Source organism: Geotrypetes seraphini, chromosome 1, assembly GCF_902459505.1.
Source record: "Geotrypetes seraphini chromosome 1, aGeoSer1.1, whole genome shotgun sequence".
Taxonomy (NCBI): Eukaryota; Metazoa; Chordata; class Amphibia; order Gymnophiona; family Dermophiidae; genus Geotrypetes; species Geotrypetes seraphini.
Window position 1 is genome coordinate 220,467,312 of NC_047084.1, and position 19,894 is coordinate 220,487,205.

The 19,894-nt window shown below is 41.0% G+C and overlaps 1 protein-coding gene across 6 annotated transcripts in view; it reads left to right on the forward strand.

Annotated features, from left to right (window-relative positions):
• Positions 1-19,894, forward strand: part of ATP8A1 (ATPase phospholipid transporting 8A1) — a 449,033-nt gene that overhangs the window by 379,203 nt on the left and 49,936 nt on the right. For all 6 annotated transcript variants that reach the window (XM_033946346.1, XM_033946365.1, XM_033946336.1 and 3 more), the window contains 2 exons: positions 10,487-10,543; positions 13,682-13,789. In XM_033946346.1, the coding sequence (XP_033802237.1) occupies positions 10,487-10,543; positions 13,682-13,789 (165 nt within the window). The remainder of the gene's footprint in view (positions 1-10,486; positions 10,544-13,681; positions 13,790-19,894) is intronic.

Below are 19,894 nucleotides of genomic sequence, written 5' to 3' on the forward strand. Positions count from 1 at the left end.
GGTCAGTTTTTGCTTTTTGGTTTTTGGTTGTTTTTGTGATTGAAAATGGCAAATAAAATTAGGCGTCCAATAGTTGGACATCATGATGACCAAGACGTCCAAATAGGTCATTTCTTAAAAAGAATGTTGGATATCTAGGGGTTTCAAAAATGGATGTTTCCTCGCCCCAACCTTTGGACTTCTTACAGGAAAAGACCAAAGTCAGACTTAGTTGTCCTATTGAAAGTGCCCCTCTATATATAGAATTCAAAAGTGCCTAGGCTTTGACAGAACGTCATTCATTAGTTGTTGAATCTGCCCTCAAATGATCACACAGTTCGTAATCTTACGCTTCTGTTCCTCCAGGCAGAGAAACCAGGACATTGGACTCTTGGCAAATGCATTTTCCAATCATCTGTGCTTATCAGCAGAAGTATTGAACTACCAATTCTACATGCCCATTTCAGCACCCCTCGCACGGTCCAACCATCTCCCTCCCCTCCCCTCCCCCTTACCTTCGCGGCACGTTACAGTGTAATTTGTTCAAGCCGCCGGAGCCTGCCTGAAGTCGCGTGCATCTGTGGGCAGAAGCTTCTCCTCTGACGCAGTTTCCGGTTGCATTGGAGGAGAAGCATCTGCCTGCAGATGCACATGACTTCAGGCAGGCTCTGGCAGCTTGAACAAATTACACTGTAATGCACCACGAAGATAAGGGGGAGGGAGGGAGATAGATGCGGTAAGTAGGAAGGAGGGAGGGGGCCGTGCGCGATCGGTGACCGTGCATGTTCCCTCCCTTAACTGCAGAGACAAGGCCATTCACCGCTCCATGGGGTGGTGGATGGCCTTGTCCCCGTATCCGCTTTGAGCACTTTTCCCCCCACCGTTTCGGCAGGTTACCCATGGGTAATAGCCACCGTGTCATTCTCTAATCCTTAGTTAAACAGCTGTCACAATTTGAGAAAGTCCTCTCTCCAGACAGACAAACAAACAATTTAAACAATTATCTAAGAACTTGTATATGGCTAGAGGAATTTTTGATGCATTTGATGTTTCTTCCCACATATCTGCAGTGGCAATTGCAATGTGCCACTTGGCCTGTCTTAGAGCCTATGATCTGGAAACTTAAGTACAAGGGTGATGACTTGTTTGGGGATAAAATTGAGAAAGTAACAGATATGATCAAAAACACACAGATACCATGGCCATTTTTTCAAAACCACAAACCTCTCAATCTTCATAGTCTAAAAGATATTCTGCCTCATTCAGACGCTTATATTACTATAATATTAAATGGTGTTACAATCAGCCATCTTCCTCATCTTCTAGGCTGCCTGCTCAGCAACCTCATGCAAGGCAACAAAGGACACAGAAATCCCTACCTCAGTCTCAATTCAAACATCAGTTTTCCTTTTCACTCCATTCTAGAGAGCATTGCCAACATTTCCCTGCTTCCTCCTCCCAATCTCCTCAAAGGAGTCAGATTAATCTACTCCATCACCGTTGTACTCTTATAACAATGTATCAGTGGGTGCTTCAGGTTATTGTTTAGAGCCACACCTTACACTTGATCAGAAAACCTACAAACCACCAACCAAAGGGTCATCATCCTCCAGAAGACCTTTCTTCCCAGAACTCGCGACCCTTCTCCAGCTGAACTCAGGAGAGAGGCCAAGGGTTCTACTCAAATTATTTCCTAATACAAGCAAAGACCAGAGGCCTTTGGCCAATTCTAGACCTCCAGAGTCTCAACAAATACTTGTTGAAGGAGATGTTTTGCATGGTCTCTTTGGTAACCCTTCTAGCTCTACTGCAAAAAGGAGATTGGCTTTGCACTCTGTGACAGGAACACCTAGCGGATCGCACGGTAGCCCACCCAGGGTACCCTGCTACAAGGAAAAGGATGGCTATGACCTGAGCACAAAAATATGCAGTGTCTCCCAGACCCACTGTTATGAAGTCTCTTGAGGCTCTATGCTCAGCCCTATAACAATCAAGGTGCTTCTTTATTCAGTAGTAAAGAAAATAATAAAGCGATATTCTGGAAAAATCACACTTTACTTTATTCAGGCTTCACAGCATATTCATGTTCATGTCAGGATGTCACATGCACTAGCCGTTTCAAATTAAAATATCAAACTTTGTAATAATCTACATGAAACAGTTAATATTTCAATTAATCAGAAATTTCCTTTAAAACAAAAAAAGAAAACCCCAAACTTTCACTGTGTCTCTCTGGCACCAGTGGGGAAAGCTGGGACACCATTCCTGTTCTAGCTTCCTTCTTTCACTACCAATGAAAACTTTTCTTCTGTTATATTCTTTCAGCGCTAACCAGGCTCTTCCTTAGCTGGACTGGTGCCAAGCCTACTTTATCAGTCAGCTGGGGTATGGAGTGCTGTGCCCTCAGCTGCAACCTCCCTTCCCAAACACAGCACTGCACTTGCTGTGAGATTGTCACAACTACTGCCCAATAGTCCCCCCAGTCTCTGATTGTTAGCAACAACTCCACTGTTCTTTAAAGTCCAGGAACAATAATAATTGTTTTGCCTAAGCCAAATAAAGATCCTACTTTGGTTTCAAACTACAGGCCTATATCTTTGATAAATGTTGATAATAAACTTTTGGCGAAAATTTTGGCTTTGAGATTAGCCAAAGCTCTCCCACATATTATAGACATGCATCAAACGGGTTTCGTTGCTAAAAGACATTCTTCTAATAACTCTAGACTATTATTTCACATGCTAAACTTATCAAAAAAAATGGATGAACCGGCTTTTACAGTTTCATTAGATGCTGAAAAAGCATTTGATAGGGTAGAATGGAATTTTATGTATCAGGCTTTAGAATGGTTTGGTATAGGTTCCGGATTTATACAAATGGTAAAAACATTGTATAGCTTCCCGATTGCAAGACTAAATATTAATAATAAGATATCTGATGGTTTTCAATTGCAGAGGGGAGTTAGACAAGGCTGTCCTTTATCTCCTTTGTTATTTGATGTTGTATTAGAACCCTTATTGTTAGCAATACAGCAAACGAGGGAGATACAAGGTATTCCATATTCAGATATGGAATATAAAATTTCGGCTTATGCTGATGATATTTTGCTTTATTTGAAAAATCCAGAATCTACCTTATCTTCTTTATTGAAATTAATTGATAAGTTTGGTAAATTCTCAGGTTATAAAATTAATTGGAATAAATCTGAAATTATACCCTTGAATGTTCATTGTGTAAAAGGATTATTTGATACTTTTCCATTCATATGGAAAGAAGAAGGATTTAAATATCTTGGCATTCAAGTTAAAAATACAATTGAAGATACTGTAAAAGAGAATGAAAAATATGTATTAAAAAAAGTTACGGAGTTATGTGAACAATGGAACCCATTACATATTTCTTGGTGGGGAAGAGTTCAAACTATTAAAATGATGATATTACCTGTAGTTTGCTACCAAATGAGTATGATATCTATATATTTTCAGGGGTCCTTTTATAAAAAGCTTAATAGCATTTTAACAAAATTTCTTTGGCTTGGTAAAACACCTAGAATAGCTTTAGTAACTTTGCAAAAATCAATTAAGGAGGGAGGGGTAAATTTTCCAAATTTCTATAGGTACCATCAAGCCTATATTCTACGTCAGGGTATGTATTGGATCCTCCCAGAACTTATGGATAATGCACCGGATTGGTTATATTTGGAATGGCGCCTTATGTTTCCCCTAAATTTAGTTCATCTGCCAAGTATTAACATACCTAGAAGATACAGAGAAAATAAAATATTAATGGATACTTGGAAAACGCTGAGATTTATTGATAAATTAACACCTATCCCAATAAACAAATCAACTAATCAATCTATATGGATAAACTCCAAGATCAAAATTGGCGGAACTCAAATCCTTTGGAAGAACTGGATTATTGCAGGCATTAGATCTCTAGACGATGTTATTTCAGAAGGTAAACTGCTGGATTTTTCACAATTGCAACATAGATTTGGTCTTAATAAAACACAAAGTTTTAAATGGTTGCAATTGAAGCAGGCCATTCAGGTTGGGTTCCCTGAATGGAAAACATTAAATAATCAATATAGTTTAAAGTTCTTATGTTTTCAAGCAGACTTCCTAGGACATCAAGCCGCATTGTGGTATAAATTAATATCTGGATATTTGAATAAAAAACCAAAAAATGGTCTAAGAGACATTTGGAGCATTGAGATTGGACATCAGATTAATGCATCTCAATGGCCACTAATTTGGTCTTGGAGAATGGGATGTACAGTGTCAGCATCTATGAGACAAACTTGGTTCTTTTTATTACATAGAGCTTTTTGGACCCCTACACGTTTGCAAAAATTAGACATTTCTAAGTCCAATAAATGCTGGCACTGTAATCTAGAACCAGGGACATTAGATCATTTATTGTATCATTGTCCCTACATTAAATCTTTTTGGAATTCAATTTGGCCACAAATTAATAAATTGATGGAAAATCATATTGCAATATCATATGACACAATATTATTTGGAATGATGATGAGGAAAAAAAGTCAAATTTCACCAGAAAATAACAAGCTTTTATTAATTATGACAGGGGTTGCCATTCAGCATATAACTAATAACTGGAAGAATTACAACAACCTAAATTATACATTTTGGTGGAATACAATATGTCATATATTCAAAATGGAAAGAACAATAGCAATACAAAGGGGGACATATACTAAATTTATAAAAATATGGGGGCCATTGGCAAAATACTGTAATGAATAAATAGTAGGATTTTTCTTCTTCTTTTCTTCTTTTAGGGATCTTTTTTATGACACACATAGAGGGGGGTAAAGAAAATAATTTCTACATAATATGTTATAATATATTATACAATATGCAATGTATGAATGAAAAGTAATAGAAGGGTGGGGGGAGGGAGAGGGGATAAAATTTATTTAGAATATATTGTATTAGATATAAAAATGTTATTGAATATTCATCAATTGTATTCTAACATGTTGTACATTTTCTATAAAATTTGAAAATTAAAAATATTATATATTAAAGTAATAAAAGGGTGGGGGGAGGGTGAGGGGGAAAATCAAATTTAGATATATAATGTATTAGATATAAAAGTGATACTATGTATTTATCAATTGTATTTTAATATTTTGTACACTTTATGTAAAATTTGAAAATAAAAAATAATGGAAAAAATAAAAAATAAAGTCCAGGAACAAAAATAAAACTGAGAAAGAAAAACATTTTCCATGGTATGTGGATATAGTAAGACTACAATAGGACAGATGTTTCAGGCTGTCCTTACTGCCAACACTTCAATCACAGGGCTCAATTGTCCTGGAGGATCTAGAACAGTTTGGTTTTATTTCTGGGTTCGAATGCACAACCTTAGCACAGAAAGGATACTCAGAGGTAGTCATAACTGCCCATCTATGAACCAAGAAGCCAGCAACTGTCACAGCTTATACTAAGAACTGGAAAACATTTCAGTGCTGGTGTGATGGTCAGAAGGTAGACCCGTATATGGCTCCCAAATCTGTAATCCTGTCGTTCTTTCAGAACAGCTTCGAAGAGGACCTAGTGGTTGACTCTCTTAAGGTGCAGATAGCCAGCCCCTTGTGCTTTAGATCTTGAGTGGAGAAAGGACTCTTAGCTTCCCATCCTCACATTACTAGATTCCTGAAGGAAGGGCTGGGGCTGCATCCTTCCGTGTGACAACTATTTCCTGAATTGAATCTTAATATTGTTTTACAGGCCCTCTGTAAGGCTGCATGTGAACCCTACAAAATGTCACTGATTGGATCTTACAGTCAAGACAGTTTTTCTGGTGACTTTTGCTTCAGCAAGAAGGGTTTCAGAGCTCCAAGTTCTATCATGCAGAGCGCCCTTCCTCATATTTCTGGAGGCAGGCATGTCTTTACATACTGTTCCTTCCTTTCTACCAAAAGTGTTCTTGGCCTTCCATGTAAATCAAGAAGTCCAGCTTCCAGCATTCCATGCCACAGGTATAAAGAAAAAGGACAAAGTCTTGGTGTTACTGGATGTGAGGGGAGTCCATTTCTGTTATCTTGAAGTGACTAGTGAATTTCATCTTTCTGACCATCTTTTTGTGTTAACCAACTCTAGCAAATGGGGAAAGCCTTAGCAAATGTGAAATCACTACCGCATCTTTATAAAATGAGCCTTAATTCCTTGATGTGACTGTGAAGGCGTAGGGGTTATCTTCTGCTAATGCTACCATTCCACCTCCATACAACAGGGGCTGCCAGCCCAAGACTGAGCGGACTACATGTCCCAGACCACAATGGGCTTTATAGCTCAGTGCTGAGCTGCCTTAACGTAACCCTGCTGAGTCAGGGGGTGGGGTTCAACAGGAAGGTGTTTATCTGCCACAGAGGAGAATCATTGGGGAGGGATCCCAAAGGAGAGAAAGCTTCCCTAGCAGTGGCTGCATTCAAGCCCTGGGGAGGACTGGAGTGAGAAAGCTAGCCAAGAATCCATCCCAGGAAAACACTAGAGAGAGGCGTTTCTAATCCAAGACTTCTGTAAACTAAACCTGCTTGTTTAAAGGTGACTGTCCTGTGTTTGGGGTGTGGCAGTTGAGCTGAAGCAAGTTGAGACTGTTGGAGAAAAGCAGTTTTTTTCTCTCCTAAATATTCTTCTATTTGGACTATTTAACAAGTGAAGTAGGAACCAAACATTTGGTGCTTTAAACCTGAGAGAACTGGAGAAATTGATCAAAAGCTGAGATTTTTGGACTGAATGTGATATGGCTAACTGCCTAAAGTGTACAGGCATTAAAAGCATTAGAGAATGACACGGGGACAAATTTTTCCCCGTCTCCGCAGGAACTAATTTTCCCGTTCTATCCCGGAGAGTTCTTTTCCTGTCCATGCTTGTCCTCATCTACACAAGCCTCAAACACTATAAAATCATAAGTGTTCAAGGCTTGTGCAGTTAAGGCAGAGCTCGCAGGAATGGGGAAAGGACAGGGACAGTGATAAAACTGTGACGGGACGGGGAAATTGAGTTCCTGCGGGATGGGGGAAAAATTTGATTCATATCCTTATATGGGTCAGTTCCTTTAAGGTTTCCATACTCTCTGGAAGGTATATCAGCCTGGTAAAAAAATTAAGATCTGAAGGAGGGATGAGACTGATTTCTGTGAAGGAGCACAGTGTTCGATATGTAAGATCAAGAGCATCAATGCTTTCCATAGCTGGGGTGAAGCTCTGGAATTCCGTCCCTAGAATCCTGAGGACTTGTATGAATCACCTGCAATTTTAAAAAATGTTGAAAACACAGTTATTTGTTGACACTTTTTAATGAAATAACACTGAAGAATGACTCAGTGTTGGTACATATTGAAGAGAACTTTGATCGTTTCGTACTTTTGTACTTTTCTTATGCTTATGTGTGGCATGAAGAGATTTTTAGTTTGATTTTATGTTGGTTATGTTTTTTTAGATTATAAATGCTATAAGAAATATATATGTGCAATGTATTGTTTGATGAAACATTATGTATGTTTTGTATGGAAACCGATTAGGGTTCAGCGGTCTAAAAATTTTAAAAATAATATCTCCCCATCCCTCTTCCCCTTTAAGATATTATTTCCTCGATTCTCTTCTTATATGTCTTCTAGAGCAGACTCTACCATGTTGGTTGCTTTTATCTGGACTTCATTGAGCCTCTGTTAAGATGTGGTCTCTAAAACTAAACACAGTATTCCAAATGAAGCCATTGACCTTGACAGGGGCATTACTGCAGGACTGGGTAAAATGCGGACCTCAACCGCACACCCTTAAAAATGAGCTTCCTGCAGCTTTGACAGCTGTGATTCCAGGTTACAATTTAGTTCCGACAGAGTTTAAAGCACTTCCCTCCCTCCTTCAGAGACCACAGTCTGATTAAACAGACTACAATATCTCCCTCTGCAAATCTGGTTACCTTGGTTTTGAACCCAGAACACCAGGCTCTGAAGCAATGACTCTAACCTCTAGGTTACATCTTAGTTGTGTTTTCACCTAGTCCCCCGTTGTAATATAACTACTTCAGATTTAATAAACACTTCAAACGGAAGCAAATTCTTAAAACTTTGGAAGCTGTGAGTTGGGATTTCAATTTAACACTAACACCTCAATGCCTCACCCCTGAAGACCCCTCAATGCCCCCCTTTCCCCCAAACATACTGCTTTCCCCCAAACATACTGACAGCTGTGGTTTTCTGAGGTTAATTTAACTCTGACGGACTTCAATGCACTCCCCCTACAAGCCCCACGGATCTGCTGTGACGGACCTCAGTGAATTCCCTCCTGCAGAAGGGTTCTGTGCACTAACCATTAGGGAGGATCCATGAAGTAAAAGTTAACCAAAGGTCCACAAGTGCTAGGGCAGGAAAATCTATTTTCACAGGCTCAACCTGGTTTTGAACCCAGATCTCTCCACTCTCAGGTAGCTACACTAACCTCCAGGATACTTCTCTGGTCCATGTTCTTGTCCCCTCTCCCTTTCTGATTTAACTACACATTTAATAAATATTTCAAACAGAAGGAGATCCTTAAAAATTTGGCACCTGCTTCCCCCCTTGAAGACCCCATAATATACTTTTCATGGACTTCGATGCCCCCCCTCCACTCTCCCCCAAACATGCTTCTCTCCATTTTGACAGCTGTGGTTTTCTGAGGTTAATTTAAATCTAAAGGATCTCAGTGCACTTCCCTCCTGCAAACTCCATGGATATGCTTCTGTTTGCCTCAAAGTCTGGTGTTCTGGGTTCAAAACCGAAGTAACCAGATATGCAGGGGTAGATATTGTAGTCTGTTTAATCAGATTGTGGTCTCTGCAGGAGGGAGGAGAGTGTTTTAAGTTCTGTCGGAGCTAAATTGTAACCTGGAATCACAGATATCAAAGCTGCAGGAAGCTGATTTTTAAGGGCGTGTGGGTGAAGTCAGTGTTTTACCCAGTCCCTATTATTGCATATTTTCCCACTTGTTTAGCCTCTGTGCAGTCTGTCTGCCCTCTGGCTTTGGCCACTGCCTGAGAACATTGTTTTGTTACCTTGAGATCATCAGACACTGCCACCTCAAGGTCTTTCTACTGTCCACACACAAAAACCTCTCTCTTCTGATCACATCCAGATTCTTTGAATTTCTCCATTCCAAATGCATCACTCTGCACTATACATTTAAAAGTCAAGTGCCATACATTCAACCATCCTTCTAGATTTTGTAGATTACATTCTTTTGTACTTCTCCCATAGGGGGTATAAAGCTTCCTTCTATACGCTGTTTGTAATAATTACTGACAAAAATTGGCCCTAAGGTTTTGTTCCGGATGTACTTCTCATATTTCTAATCTAATCGGGATTTCTTTAATTGCACTTCTCCAGAATAGGGTTCGAGGTGATTTACAAGGATGAGGGCCCATGCAACATCATGGGGAAAAGTTACATCATAAGAGGGAGAGAGTTAGCAGAAAAAACATTGTTTGAGGAGTGTTACATAGTTGGTGTGAGGGGAAGGCAATTAAAATACATTGAGGAGTGCCTAAGTAGACAACAGAGAGGGAAAGTTTGCATCGAATGGAACTAGGGGTGGAAGAACACTTTCAATAGGGAGAAGTCTCAGATTACTGTTGAGGGAGGCTACAGTGTTGAAAGAAGAGGAGGCATGTACTGTGGGAGAATGGTTACATTATAAAGGACGATCAGTCAATCAACAATGACCAGAGCTAGAAAACATTGCCACAGACAGCTTTCAGCTTGACTTCTCCACATGTAGCTAACTTCATCCTGCTAGTCAACCAAGAAAACAAAGTTGTTTGTAACAGCATTTCTCCATAGCCAGTAGCATAAATTAGATTTACATAACTACCTCCCATTCTATGAAGTTGAATTTTAAGCCCTGCTATGAAATGAGGGACTTGGAAGACCCTGACAGTATAGAGTCCATGTCAATACTGTTGAATCATCTCCTTCTAGTTTGTCTAATTTACCCATTACAGGTAAACAATTTCTTTATCTCTAGATTATAAATCTTACAATCTTCAAATGTTTTACTTCTTTAGGGTTTTTTTCTTTCTCTATCCTGATGCACTTTTGCTTTTCACAATTGAATTAGGTTGTCTCCTATATCCTTGTTCTAAATCTTTGTGTTTTATTTCCCTGGTTTAGCTTTCACTTAATATTGCTGGAAATGTTTTCACTTTTTGACTGAACTATTTTTAAATTTAAGTAGAAGCATCTTGTGAGCATAAGGCATTTGCTATTTACAGTCTTAATATGATGCGAAAAGAACAGAGTGATGTATATTGTGGAAGTCAACACACAAACATGTCATATTCTAAAAATTATGAAGAGCAAAAGTTTGGCTTAATGAGAATAAAAACTACAAAATTTAAAATTATAAAAATAATTATACTTGTTCTTTTCAGCCCTGAAAATGTTCAGTAATATTTTTTTTATAATGTATAATTTACTTTTCTTTCCTTTACAGTTTGTGGTAATAACTGTGTGTTTGAAAGCTGGCTTAGAAACTTCATCTTGGACTTTGGTAAGGAAATTCCATAGTTTACACTAACTTAGTAGTATTAGTATTATTAATAGAATATCAGAATACATGGAGGAGCATAATTTTAAAAAAAAAGTCTGTCCCCTTTTGGCCTAAGGCCCTAAACGTTGAAAGTAGAAGCAAGGGAAAACTCCATTCTCAAAAAAAAACACGTCCAAAATGATTTTTTTTTTTTTTTAGAATGGCCTATCTCTACATTCAGCAGTTTAAACGGCCATACCACCACTACGCAGTGGCGTACCAAAGGGGAGGGGCAGACCGTCCCAGATGCACGCCCTAGGGGGGTGCATAGCCATCTGGTCCGGAACGTACTGCCCTACTGTTGAAAAAGACCTGCACCTCAGCGCGGCTGCCAGTGCACCCCCTCCGATGTACTTGCTCTGGAGCAGAGTTGGCAGCCGCGCTGAGATGCAGGAAGGTCCCATGATGAGTAAGTCTGCTGGCTCTGCTCTGGAAGAAGTAAGTTACGTTGGAGAGGTGGACCCGGCAGACGCAGTCATCGTGGGACCTTGCCGCAACTCCCTGCGTCTGCCGGGTCCACCCCCTCCAACTTAACTTACTTCTTCCGGAGCAGAGCCGTCAGATGTACTCATCGCGGGACCTTCCTGCATCTCAGCGTGGCTGACGACTCTGCTCCAGAGCAAGTATGTCGGAGTGAGGTGGACTGGCAGTCGGCAGCTACAGTCAACACAGGACCTTACTGCATGAAGAGATCAGGACTTCTGGTATGGAAGAGTGGTGGAGGGAGAGAAAGGGGGGTAGGGTGGTATGGAAAGGTGGTACTGATGGAATTGGTGTGCAGGGAAAGGGGAGAGAGGCATAAGGGGCAAGGATACTGGATGGAATTGGATTGGAAGGAAAGAAAGGGGGTAGATGCTAATTGAAGAAGAGTGGATGGAGAGAGAAAGGGCAGACATTGGGTGGTAGTGGGGAGGCTAGAGGGGGAGCCTATGCTGGATGGAAATGCAGACGGGAGAGATAAGGGAGCAAATGCAGGAAGGAAATGGGAGGAGAGAAAGAGAGGAGCGTCTGCTAGATGGAAGTGGACAGAGAGAGGAAAAGATACTAGATGAAAGGGGTAGAGAAAAAGGGCACATGATGGAAGGAGGGGATAAATAAAAGGAGGGCACATGATGGGGAAAAGGATTGAGTTGGTGAAATACTGGAGGGGGTGAGGGAAAGAAGTGGCGATCTGTAAGTAGACAGTAAAAAAGGAAATTGATGAGAGGGTAATAAGAACGTAATCTAGACATACATGGGCTGGGTTGGGCCCATGTGCCTAAGACCCCGCCCACAGGAGGGGCCTAAGGCTACTGGCCAATTCCACTTGGCCCAGGCGCCTCAGGCCCCACTGTGGGCGGGTTTGAGGCGCCTGGGCCAATCAGGCCCTAAGGCCCGCCATTCGATGGATGGCGGGCCTGCCAGAAGGACGGGCTTGGGACCCCGTCTATCCAACTTTCAGGTACGGGGGTGGGGGGTGTCAAGGGATCATGGGATCGGGGGGGCGATCATGGGAGGGGTGTGCGCCGAGGGCAGGAGGGCCTGGGATCCCTCCTGCCTGTATCTTAGTGGGGGTGGGGGATAAGGGGTTTCGCTGGGGCAGGAGGGCTTGGGCTCCCTCCTGCCTGGATCGAGTCATGGGGGGGTCGCTGGGGCAGGAGGGCGGGCTCCCTCCTGTCTGGATTGAGTCGCGGGGGAGGGGTCACTGGGGCAGGAGGGCTTGAGCTCCCTCCTGCTCAGATCGAGTCACGGGGGAGGGGTGGATCACTGCAGGAGTAATGGCTCATCTCTCTTGCCGTGATGGTGATCGGCCATCCCCCCAAACCGCGGCACTTCAGGGTGAGAATCGCCGGCAGGGGAGATACCCTGCTGCGATGCTCACCCCAAAGTGCCGTGGTTCGGGGGGGGGGGTGATCACCATCGTGGCAGGAGAGATGAGCCATCTCTCCTGCAGCGATAGTTGCAGTAAGCAAGTTGCTGGGGCCACTGAGCTGCAGCAATCATTTCAGCGGCCCCTTTTTCAGCACTTATACCTGTTTTAACTTGGTCTAAGTCAAAATGTATAAGTTCTGGCTAGGCAACCTGCCTAAACTTTTGGTTATACCTGCTGAACGCCTATGTCTAGTTCGGCCCACCTTCCGCCCACCTCCCGCCCTTTCCCCTCCTTTAAAAACGCCTCTTTTCGCTCTATGCGTTTAGAGGCAGGGGAAAGGTCTAAGCTGGTTTTAGATACATCTAAAACCAGCTTTGGTTATGGGTACTTGGACAATCAGGCTTTTGATCGTCCAAGTACCAATTTAGGCCACTTTTTAGACTTTTATTATTATTATTATTATTATTATTATTATGAGCCCCATAGTGCTTAGTAACTTTGCTGACACTTATGCATGTAATGTACACTTACTCACAAAAGGTTTGGTACTCTGTATGTGCGCAAATGACATGTAAATTGCAGGTACCCAGTTACAGAATTGCCTTTTAGAATAATAGGGATTGCATTATTTAATATAAGAACATAAGAATTGCTACTGCTGGGTCAGACCAGTGGTCCATCGTGCCCAGCAGTCCGCTCCCGCGGCGGCCCTTAGGTCAAAGACTAGTGCCCTAACTGAGACTAGCCTTACCTGCGTACATTCTGGTTCAGCAGATTGCATTAGTACATGTTAATTTAGCATAGCTTACTAAATGAGGGACTTCATTTATTGAAAAGTAAATATACTCTGCATATGAAGATAGGAAATATTCTTATGTCATATTTTGCCCCCTTATTTTTGGAAAATTGTATGTTCTGTAGAAGAAAATGAACTCCAAATTGAGATTACAATGTGCATTTTTTAAAGCCACAAATTTGCTCCATAGAGTATACTTAATATAGCTAAATATAAAAAGGAAATTTAAGAGCAGTAAAACACAGAGACAGCACAAACCCTGGTCATAAATTTATAGGAAAGTCAAGACTTACAATAAACATAAGGGACTCATTACTTAATACAGCTAAAACTGAAGCAGTCCTTGATGGGATATCAGATCCAAAAAGGTACACAGATTTGTATCATGTGCAATATATTTTGATTATAAAATTGCATATGCACACTGAATCTTACTTTCTTGTCTCCACAGTTTAATCACATAGCCATTTGGGGCAGTATTGTACTCTGGGTGGTATTCTTTGGCATTTACTCTTCTTTGTGGCCTGTTATCCCTCTGGCACCTGACATGTCTGGAGAGGTATTGTGTTTTTTTCCAAATGTTTTCTCTCTGTATTTTAGAAAGTGATTTTGTGTTACTTTTCATCTTTGTCAAATGGTTGGACTAGCACAAATTTGAAATCTGCAGTTAATTTCCAACCTAGTGGCATGTTGCCAAAGAATTATACATAAGGGATCTCACAGGGCTAAAGAACTATCCAAAAGCTTAATGGAATGAGACCAATTTTGACATGGGGAAGAACTGGGGAAAAGACACATCAAGTTCAAAAATGGGCCAGACTGGAAAAAGTCATCAAAAAAGGACCTGATTTTTTTCTATAGAAGAAGGATTTTAGAACCTGTAGTATAAAAATATTGGCACATTGAAACATTGTAATTATGGAATTGTGCCTCTGAACCATCCCCTCCCCCCATGTTGTAATATTCACATATATAATACATACAAACACATGCACATTCATTCTTATGCACCCATAGACCTGAATATACACATACATGCTTCTACAGACATACGTAGACACATAGAAGGGTTGGAAATTATTCACATGCTTCACATGCTTTTCCCATCATAATCTTCTAACCCAGGGGTGGGCAATTCCGGTCCTCGAGAGCCAGAATCCAGTTGGGTTTTCAGGATTTCCCCAATGAATATGCATTGAAAGCAGTGCATGCAAATAGATCTCATGCATATTCATTGGGGAAATCCTGAAAACCCAACTGGATTCCGGAGTTGCCCACCCCCTGTTCTAACCCTTTTTCCCCCACTGTGACACTTCTATCCCTCTTGGGCTGGATTTTAGTGATTCTTATATGTATTTCATTCACTTTGTTGCAGCCAACAGTTTGTTAACATTACTGCAGCTAACATTGAATGATTAACTTGGACAGCAGTCTTTTTAGGTTTTTTTGACATGTGTCTTTTATGATTGAAATGAGGTACTGGCAGGTAACAGTTTGTAATGGATATCATGTACTGTGCATTTGTTAAATAACATTATTGCAGCTAACAGTTTGTTTGTGAAATATTTGATGTTTGTTTTTACATGTAACCCACTTAGGTTTAAGCGGAATGTACATTTTTTAAATAAATAAGATAAATATACTGTGAATCATAGTGAATGAATCATATAGTTATCTTGCTAGTTGCTATGTATGTATAATGACGCCTAGCATTAAACCATATAGTTTGGGCTAATAAAAATTACCCTCCCCCCTCTTTTTTTTACAAAACCGTAGCTTGTTTTTTAGCACCAGCCATGGCGGCAACAGCTCCAATACTCCGAGAAATTCTAAGAGCGTCGGAGCTGTTACTGCTGCAGCCAGCGCTAAAAGCCATGCTATGGTTTTGTAAAAGGGAGGGTTAATGAAAAGCCAGTGAAACTTGGTAACTAAGAGGATAAAAATGTTTTATGTAAAGGTCAGGAGCAAGCATTAGTATGAATGTTGAAGCTGTGAAAGCTGTTAGAAGCATGCCCTAATAGGGCAGCAGAAAAAATGAACTTAAGATTTGCCATACTGGGACAGATTCATCAAGTCCAGTATCCTGTTTCCATCAGTGGCCAACCCAGGTCACAAGTACCTAGCTAGATCCCAAATAGTAAAACAGATTTTGGACTGCTTATCCTAGGAATAAGCAGTAGATTTCCCCAAGCCATTTCAATAATCGTCTATGGACTTCTCTTTTAGGAAATTATCCAAACCTTTTTTAAACTCTGCTAAACTAATTTCACCACAATCTCTGACAATGAATTCCAGAGTTTAATTACATATTGTGTGAAGAAATATTTTCTCTGGTTTATTTTAAATCTGCTTCTTAGTAGCTTCGTTGCATGCCTCCTAATTCTAATATTTTTGGAAAAAGTGAACAAGTGATTCACATCTATCCTTTTCACTCCACTCATCATTTTATAGACCTCTATCGTATTATCCATGAAATGTCTCTTCTCCATGTTGAAGAGCCCTAGCTGTTTTAGCCTTTCCTCAAAGGGAAGTCATCCCATTCCTTTTATCATTTTCATCGCCCTTCTCTGTACCTTTTCTAATTCTGCTATATCTTTTTTGAGATACAGTGACAAGAATTGCATACAGTATTCGAGGTGTGGCCTTACCATAGAGTGATTCAAGGGCATTATATCATTTCACTTTTGTTTTCCATTCCTTTCCTGATAATTCCTAACATTCTATTTTCTATCATAGCCACCGCCACATATTGAGCTGAGGGTTTCAACGTATCTTCAACAATGACACCCAGATCCTTTTCCTGGGCAGTGACTCCTAGCATAGAACCCAGCATCACTTAGCTATATCGGGTTCCTCTTTCCTACATGCATCACTTTGCACTTGCTCACATTAAACAGCATCTGCTATTTTGATGCCCAGTCTCACAAGATCGTCTTGCAATTTTTCAGAATCCTCTTGTGATTTAACAACTTTGAACAACTTTGTGTCATCAGCAAATTTAATTATCTCACTAGTTATATTGATAAATACTGTATATACTCGAATATAAGACAATCCAAATATAAGTCGAGTTACATTTTTTCCCGCAAAAGAGAAGGAAAAAAAGTTGACTCAAATATAAGCCGGGGGTTTTAATATTCATATGCCCTGTCCTGCCAGGATCTGCACCCAGCCCCCCTCACTCCTTGCCCTACTAGGCTCTCCACCCTGTCCCCCCTCCCTGCCTTGTATCCTGCCTCTCTCACAATGTCCTCCAGGCCTCTGCCGAGCCTGCCATATGACCTGATAGTCCAGCGGTTTACTGGGCAGGAGCAAGCTTTCTGCACTCCTGCCTCATGCTGAGCTCCTCCCTGAATGGCTGCCTTGAGTTCTCATGGCCTAGTTGTGTACCAGACATGAGCGAGTTTTCCGCACTCCTGCCCGTCCCTGAGATGCTCCTTGAATGGCTGTGCCAGTTCTCATGAGACCCACAAGAACAGGTGGAAGCCATTCAACGAGTGGCACAGCACCAGGCAGGAGTGCAGTAAGCTCACAGCTGGACTGCAAGAACTCACAGCAGCCATTCAGAGGGGCTCAGCGTGGGGCAGGAACAAGGAAAACTGGTGGTACACTGAACCACCAAGGATTCAAAAAGGTACGTGGGAGGGAGGTAAAAAAAATTGTCAGAGTCTGCCGGGACAGGACCAGGTCATAACAGCAGGCCTGGTGGAGGCCTGCAGCAAGTCTGTGAGGGGGATGGGTGGGCGCTGACCCGAATATAAGAGAAGACCCCCATTTTGGGGCCATTTTTTTGGTCCAAAATTCTCATCTTATATTCGAGTATATACAGTAAGTTAAAAAGCAGTGGTCCAAGTACACACCCCTGGGGAACCCTACTATTTATATTTCTCCATTGAGACTATTGACCATTTAAACCTAATCTATTTCTGTATTTCAACCAGTTCTTAATCCATAATAGGACATTACCTCCTGTCCCATTACTTTCTAATTTCCTCAAATGTATTTCATGAGGTACTTTGTCAAATGCCTTTTGAAAATCCAAATACAACAATATCAACCGACTCACCTTTGTCCACATGTTCCTTCACCCTTCAAAGATATGCAGTAGATTGGTGAGGGATGTATATGTTCTGTCATTTTGTTCTTTATAATAGTCTCTACCATTGTGCCCAGCACTGTCGTCAGAACTTCTCAAGTTATTACAAATCTGTCAGGGGTTGAGGTAAACATGGTATGCATTGCACTTACTTTTAGCACTGTTGCAGACCATGCTATCTCCAGTTCCCATTGTTCAGAACCTGCATTTGGCCAGGCAACACAAGAAGCCCTTAAGCATTTCCTCCTGCTACCATGGACACGTATTGCAGTGTGGGCTGTGAAAGGGACTATTGTGGGAAAAGCTTTCATTTTTTCCAGAAGCAATTGTTGTAGCAGGACATTTGTAGTTCAAATAGAGGAGATTCCAAATAAGATTGGTACCATATAAATGAAAAGACAGAAATCAGTTTTGATTTTTCTTGGAAAATGAAGGATGTAAGTTAAAGAAGGATGTAAATTAAAGAACTAAGGCCGGTACTGGACAGACTTGCACAGTCTGTGTCCCATATGTGATGATTTGGTGTAGAATGGGCTGGGGAGGTCATCAATGGGAACTCTACAAACTTGGAACATGAGGATGTTACTAGCCAGACTTATGGTAGATATCCTGCAAACAGGATGGTTAGATAGGCTGGAGTGAGCTTGGACAGCAAATTCAGCATTTGGGACCTAAGACAATACCAGGTGGACTTTACAGTCTATGACCCAGAAATATCAAAGAAGAGACAAGTTAATTTAATCATTAATTTTTAATGGGTATAACTAATGGGCAGACAGGTCTTTATCTGCCATCATTTTGTTACTATGTTATGTTATTATGTTATGTTACTCGGAGAACCTTGTAGATCAATATATTGTAATATGGTCTACATTGCAGCCCACCGTTACATTTCTATAATTTGATACAATAATAGAAAACTTTTAAATGAAATCCCCTGTACTCCTCTTCACATTCACTGCTTTAATACCTTCTGCACTTGACAAAATCTGGTTTATAGATCATTTTCATGAAATATTACCTGCCAGCCTCTTGCTTTCATAATTCGACAGAAGCAGGCATAATTCATAGCTGTCTCTTTTGGTTAGGCTCATTAGGGAAGTGATGCATTATAAAAAGATAATTCATATTAGCAATTTTTCTTGTTCTTATTTGAAATGAAAGCTTTTTGAGTTTCTTAACCTTGTACACCCACTATTGTAGTCTATCATGGGTCTGATGTAATAAATTGTGCTAATCTCAATGCTGACTGATTCAGGGGGGAAAAAATTTGATTTAGCCTATTGAATCAATTTTTTAAATTCAATTCTCTTTTTTTTTTTGCCCATTCGGGTGTTTTGTTTTTTCAAAAATCTGGCGGGTTTATTTTGTAACCTTTTCATCCACCTCAATGTCCCCCCCCCCCCCTTTTGCCCTCTCCAACCCTACACCAGCGCTGTGATATAAACAAAATAAATAAAAAAATACTTTTCCTCTCTCTATTTAGGTCCTAGTTCATGCATTAACTGTCTAACACCACTCTGGCAGGATATATTTCAAATCTGATGTATTGTAATCACAAAATAGAAAATATAATTATTTTTTCTACCTTTCACTGCCATATCCAACATTTGTTTCTTTCCCATTGTCTACCATCTCTCTCTCTCTCTTCCTCCCCCTTGCCTTGTGTCCTGGGTCAAACATTTCTATTACCCTCCATGCAGCATCTCTCTCTTCATCCCCTCCATTATCATGTGCAGCATTTCTTTCTCTCTCCCTGTGCACCATCTCTCCCTGCCCTCCACCCTATGTCCAAATAGTCTCCTTTTCCTCCACCTTATGCAGGATTTCTCCTGCTCACCTTTCTACCTCTTTGATTTCATCTCTCCCTTCCTCTCTTCTACCCCAATTCTTTCTCTCTCCTCTCCCCTCCCCCATGTGCAGCAATCTTTCTGCCCTTCCACCCATCCTCCTGTGCAGTAGATTTCCAGCACCCCCACTGACCCTCCCACCATGAGACCTGACCTCCCAAAGCAGCAGTAATGGTGGCAGTGTTCAGCCTTGAAGAAGCAGTGCTGTGGAGCAAGGCTGATTGTGGCCTGCCGGGTCAGAGCTCCCTCTACTGCATCATCAGTGATGCGGCAGAAGGAAGGTCTCAGTGGGGCAGGCTAGTGAGCAGCCCATTCAGAGTTCTGCCTCTGCTGACCTGCCCACAGTTGTGCTTTAGGAGGCCTGGAGGTATGTCAGATCTCACTGGGAGGGCTGTTTTTCGCTGAATTTGCACCATATGAAAAAATAATTCAATAGGTAACATACTAGATTATGCATCTGCACTTATTTAGTCCACAATAAGGGGTGGTAAGAGTTGGTAATAATAGGGAGTAACAAGAAGAAATTATATACAGACCCACAAATAGTTCACAAAGGGGGGTATAGATGATAAAGAAGCTGATCCTCCAGTTGCAAAACTTTTAATATTTAAAAAGGATCTAAATTGTTGAGTAATAAAACATAACCATAACCATTTGCTTACTTCACTATATACTTGCAAGGAAAACATAGTTCAAATGTCATGCCAAGTGCCATAGG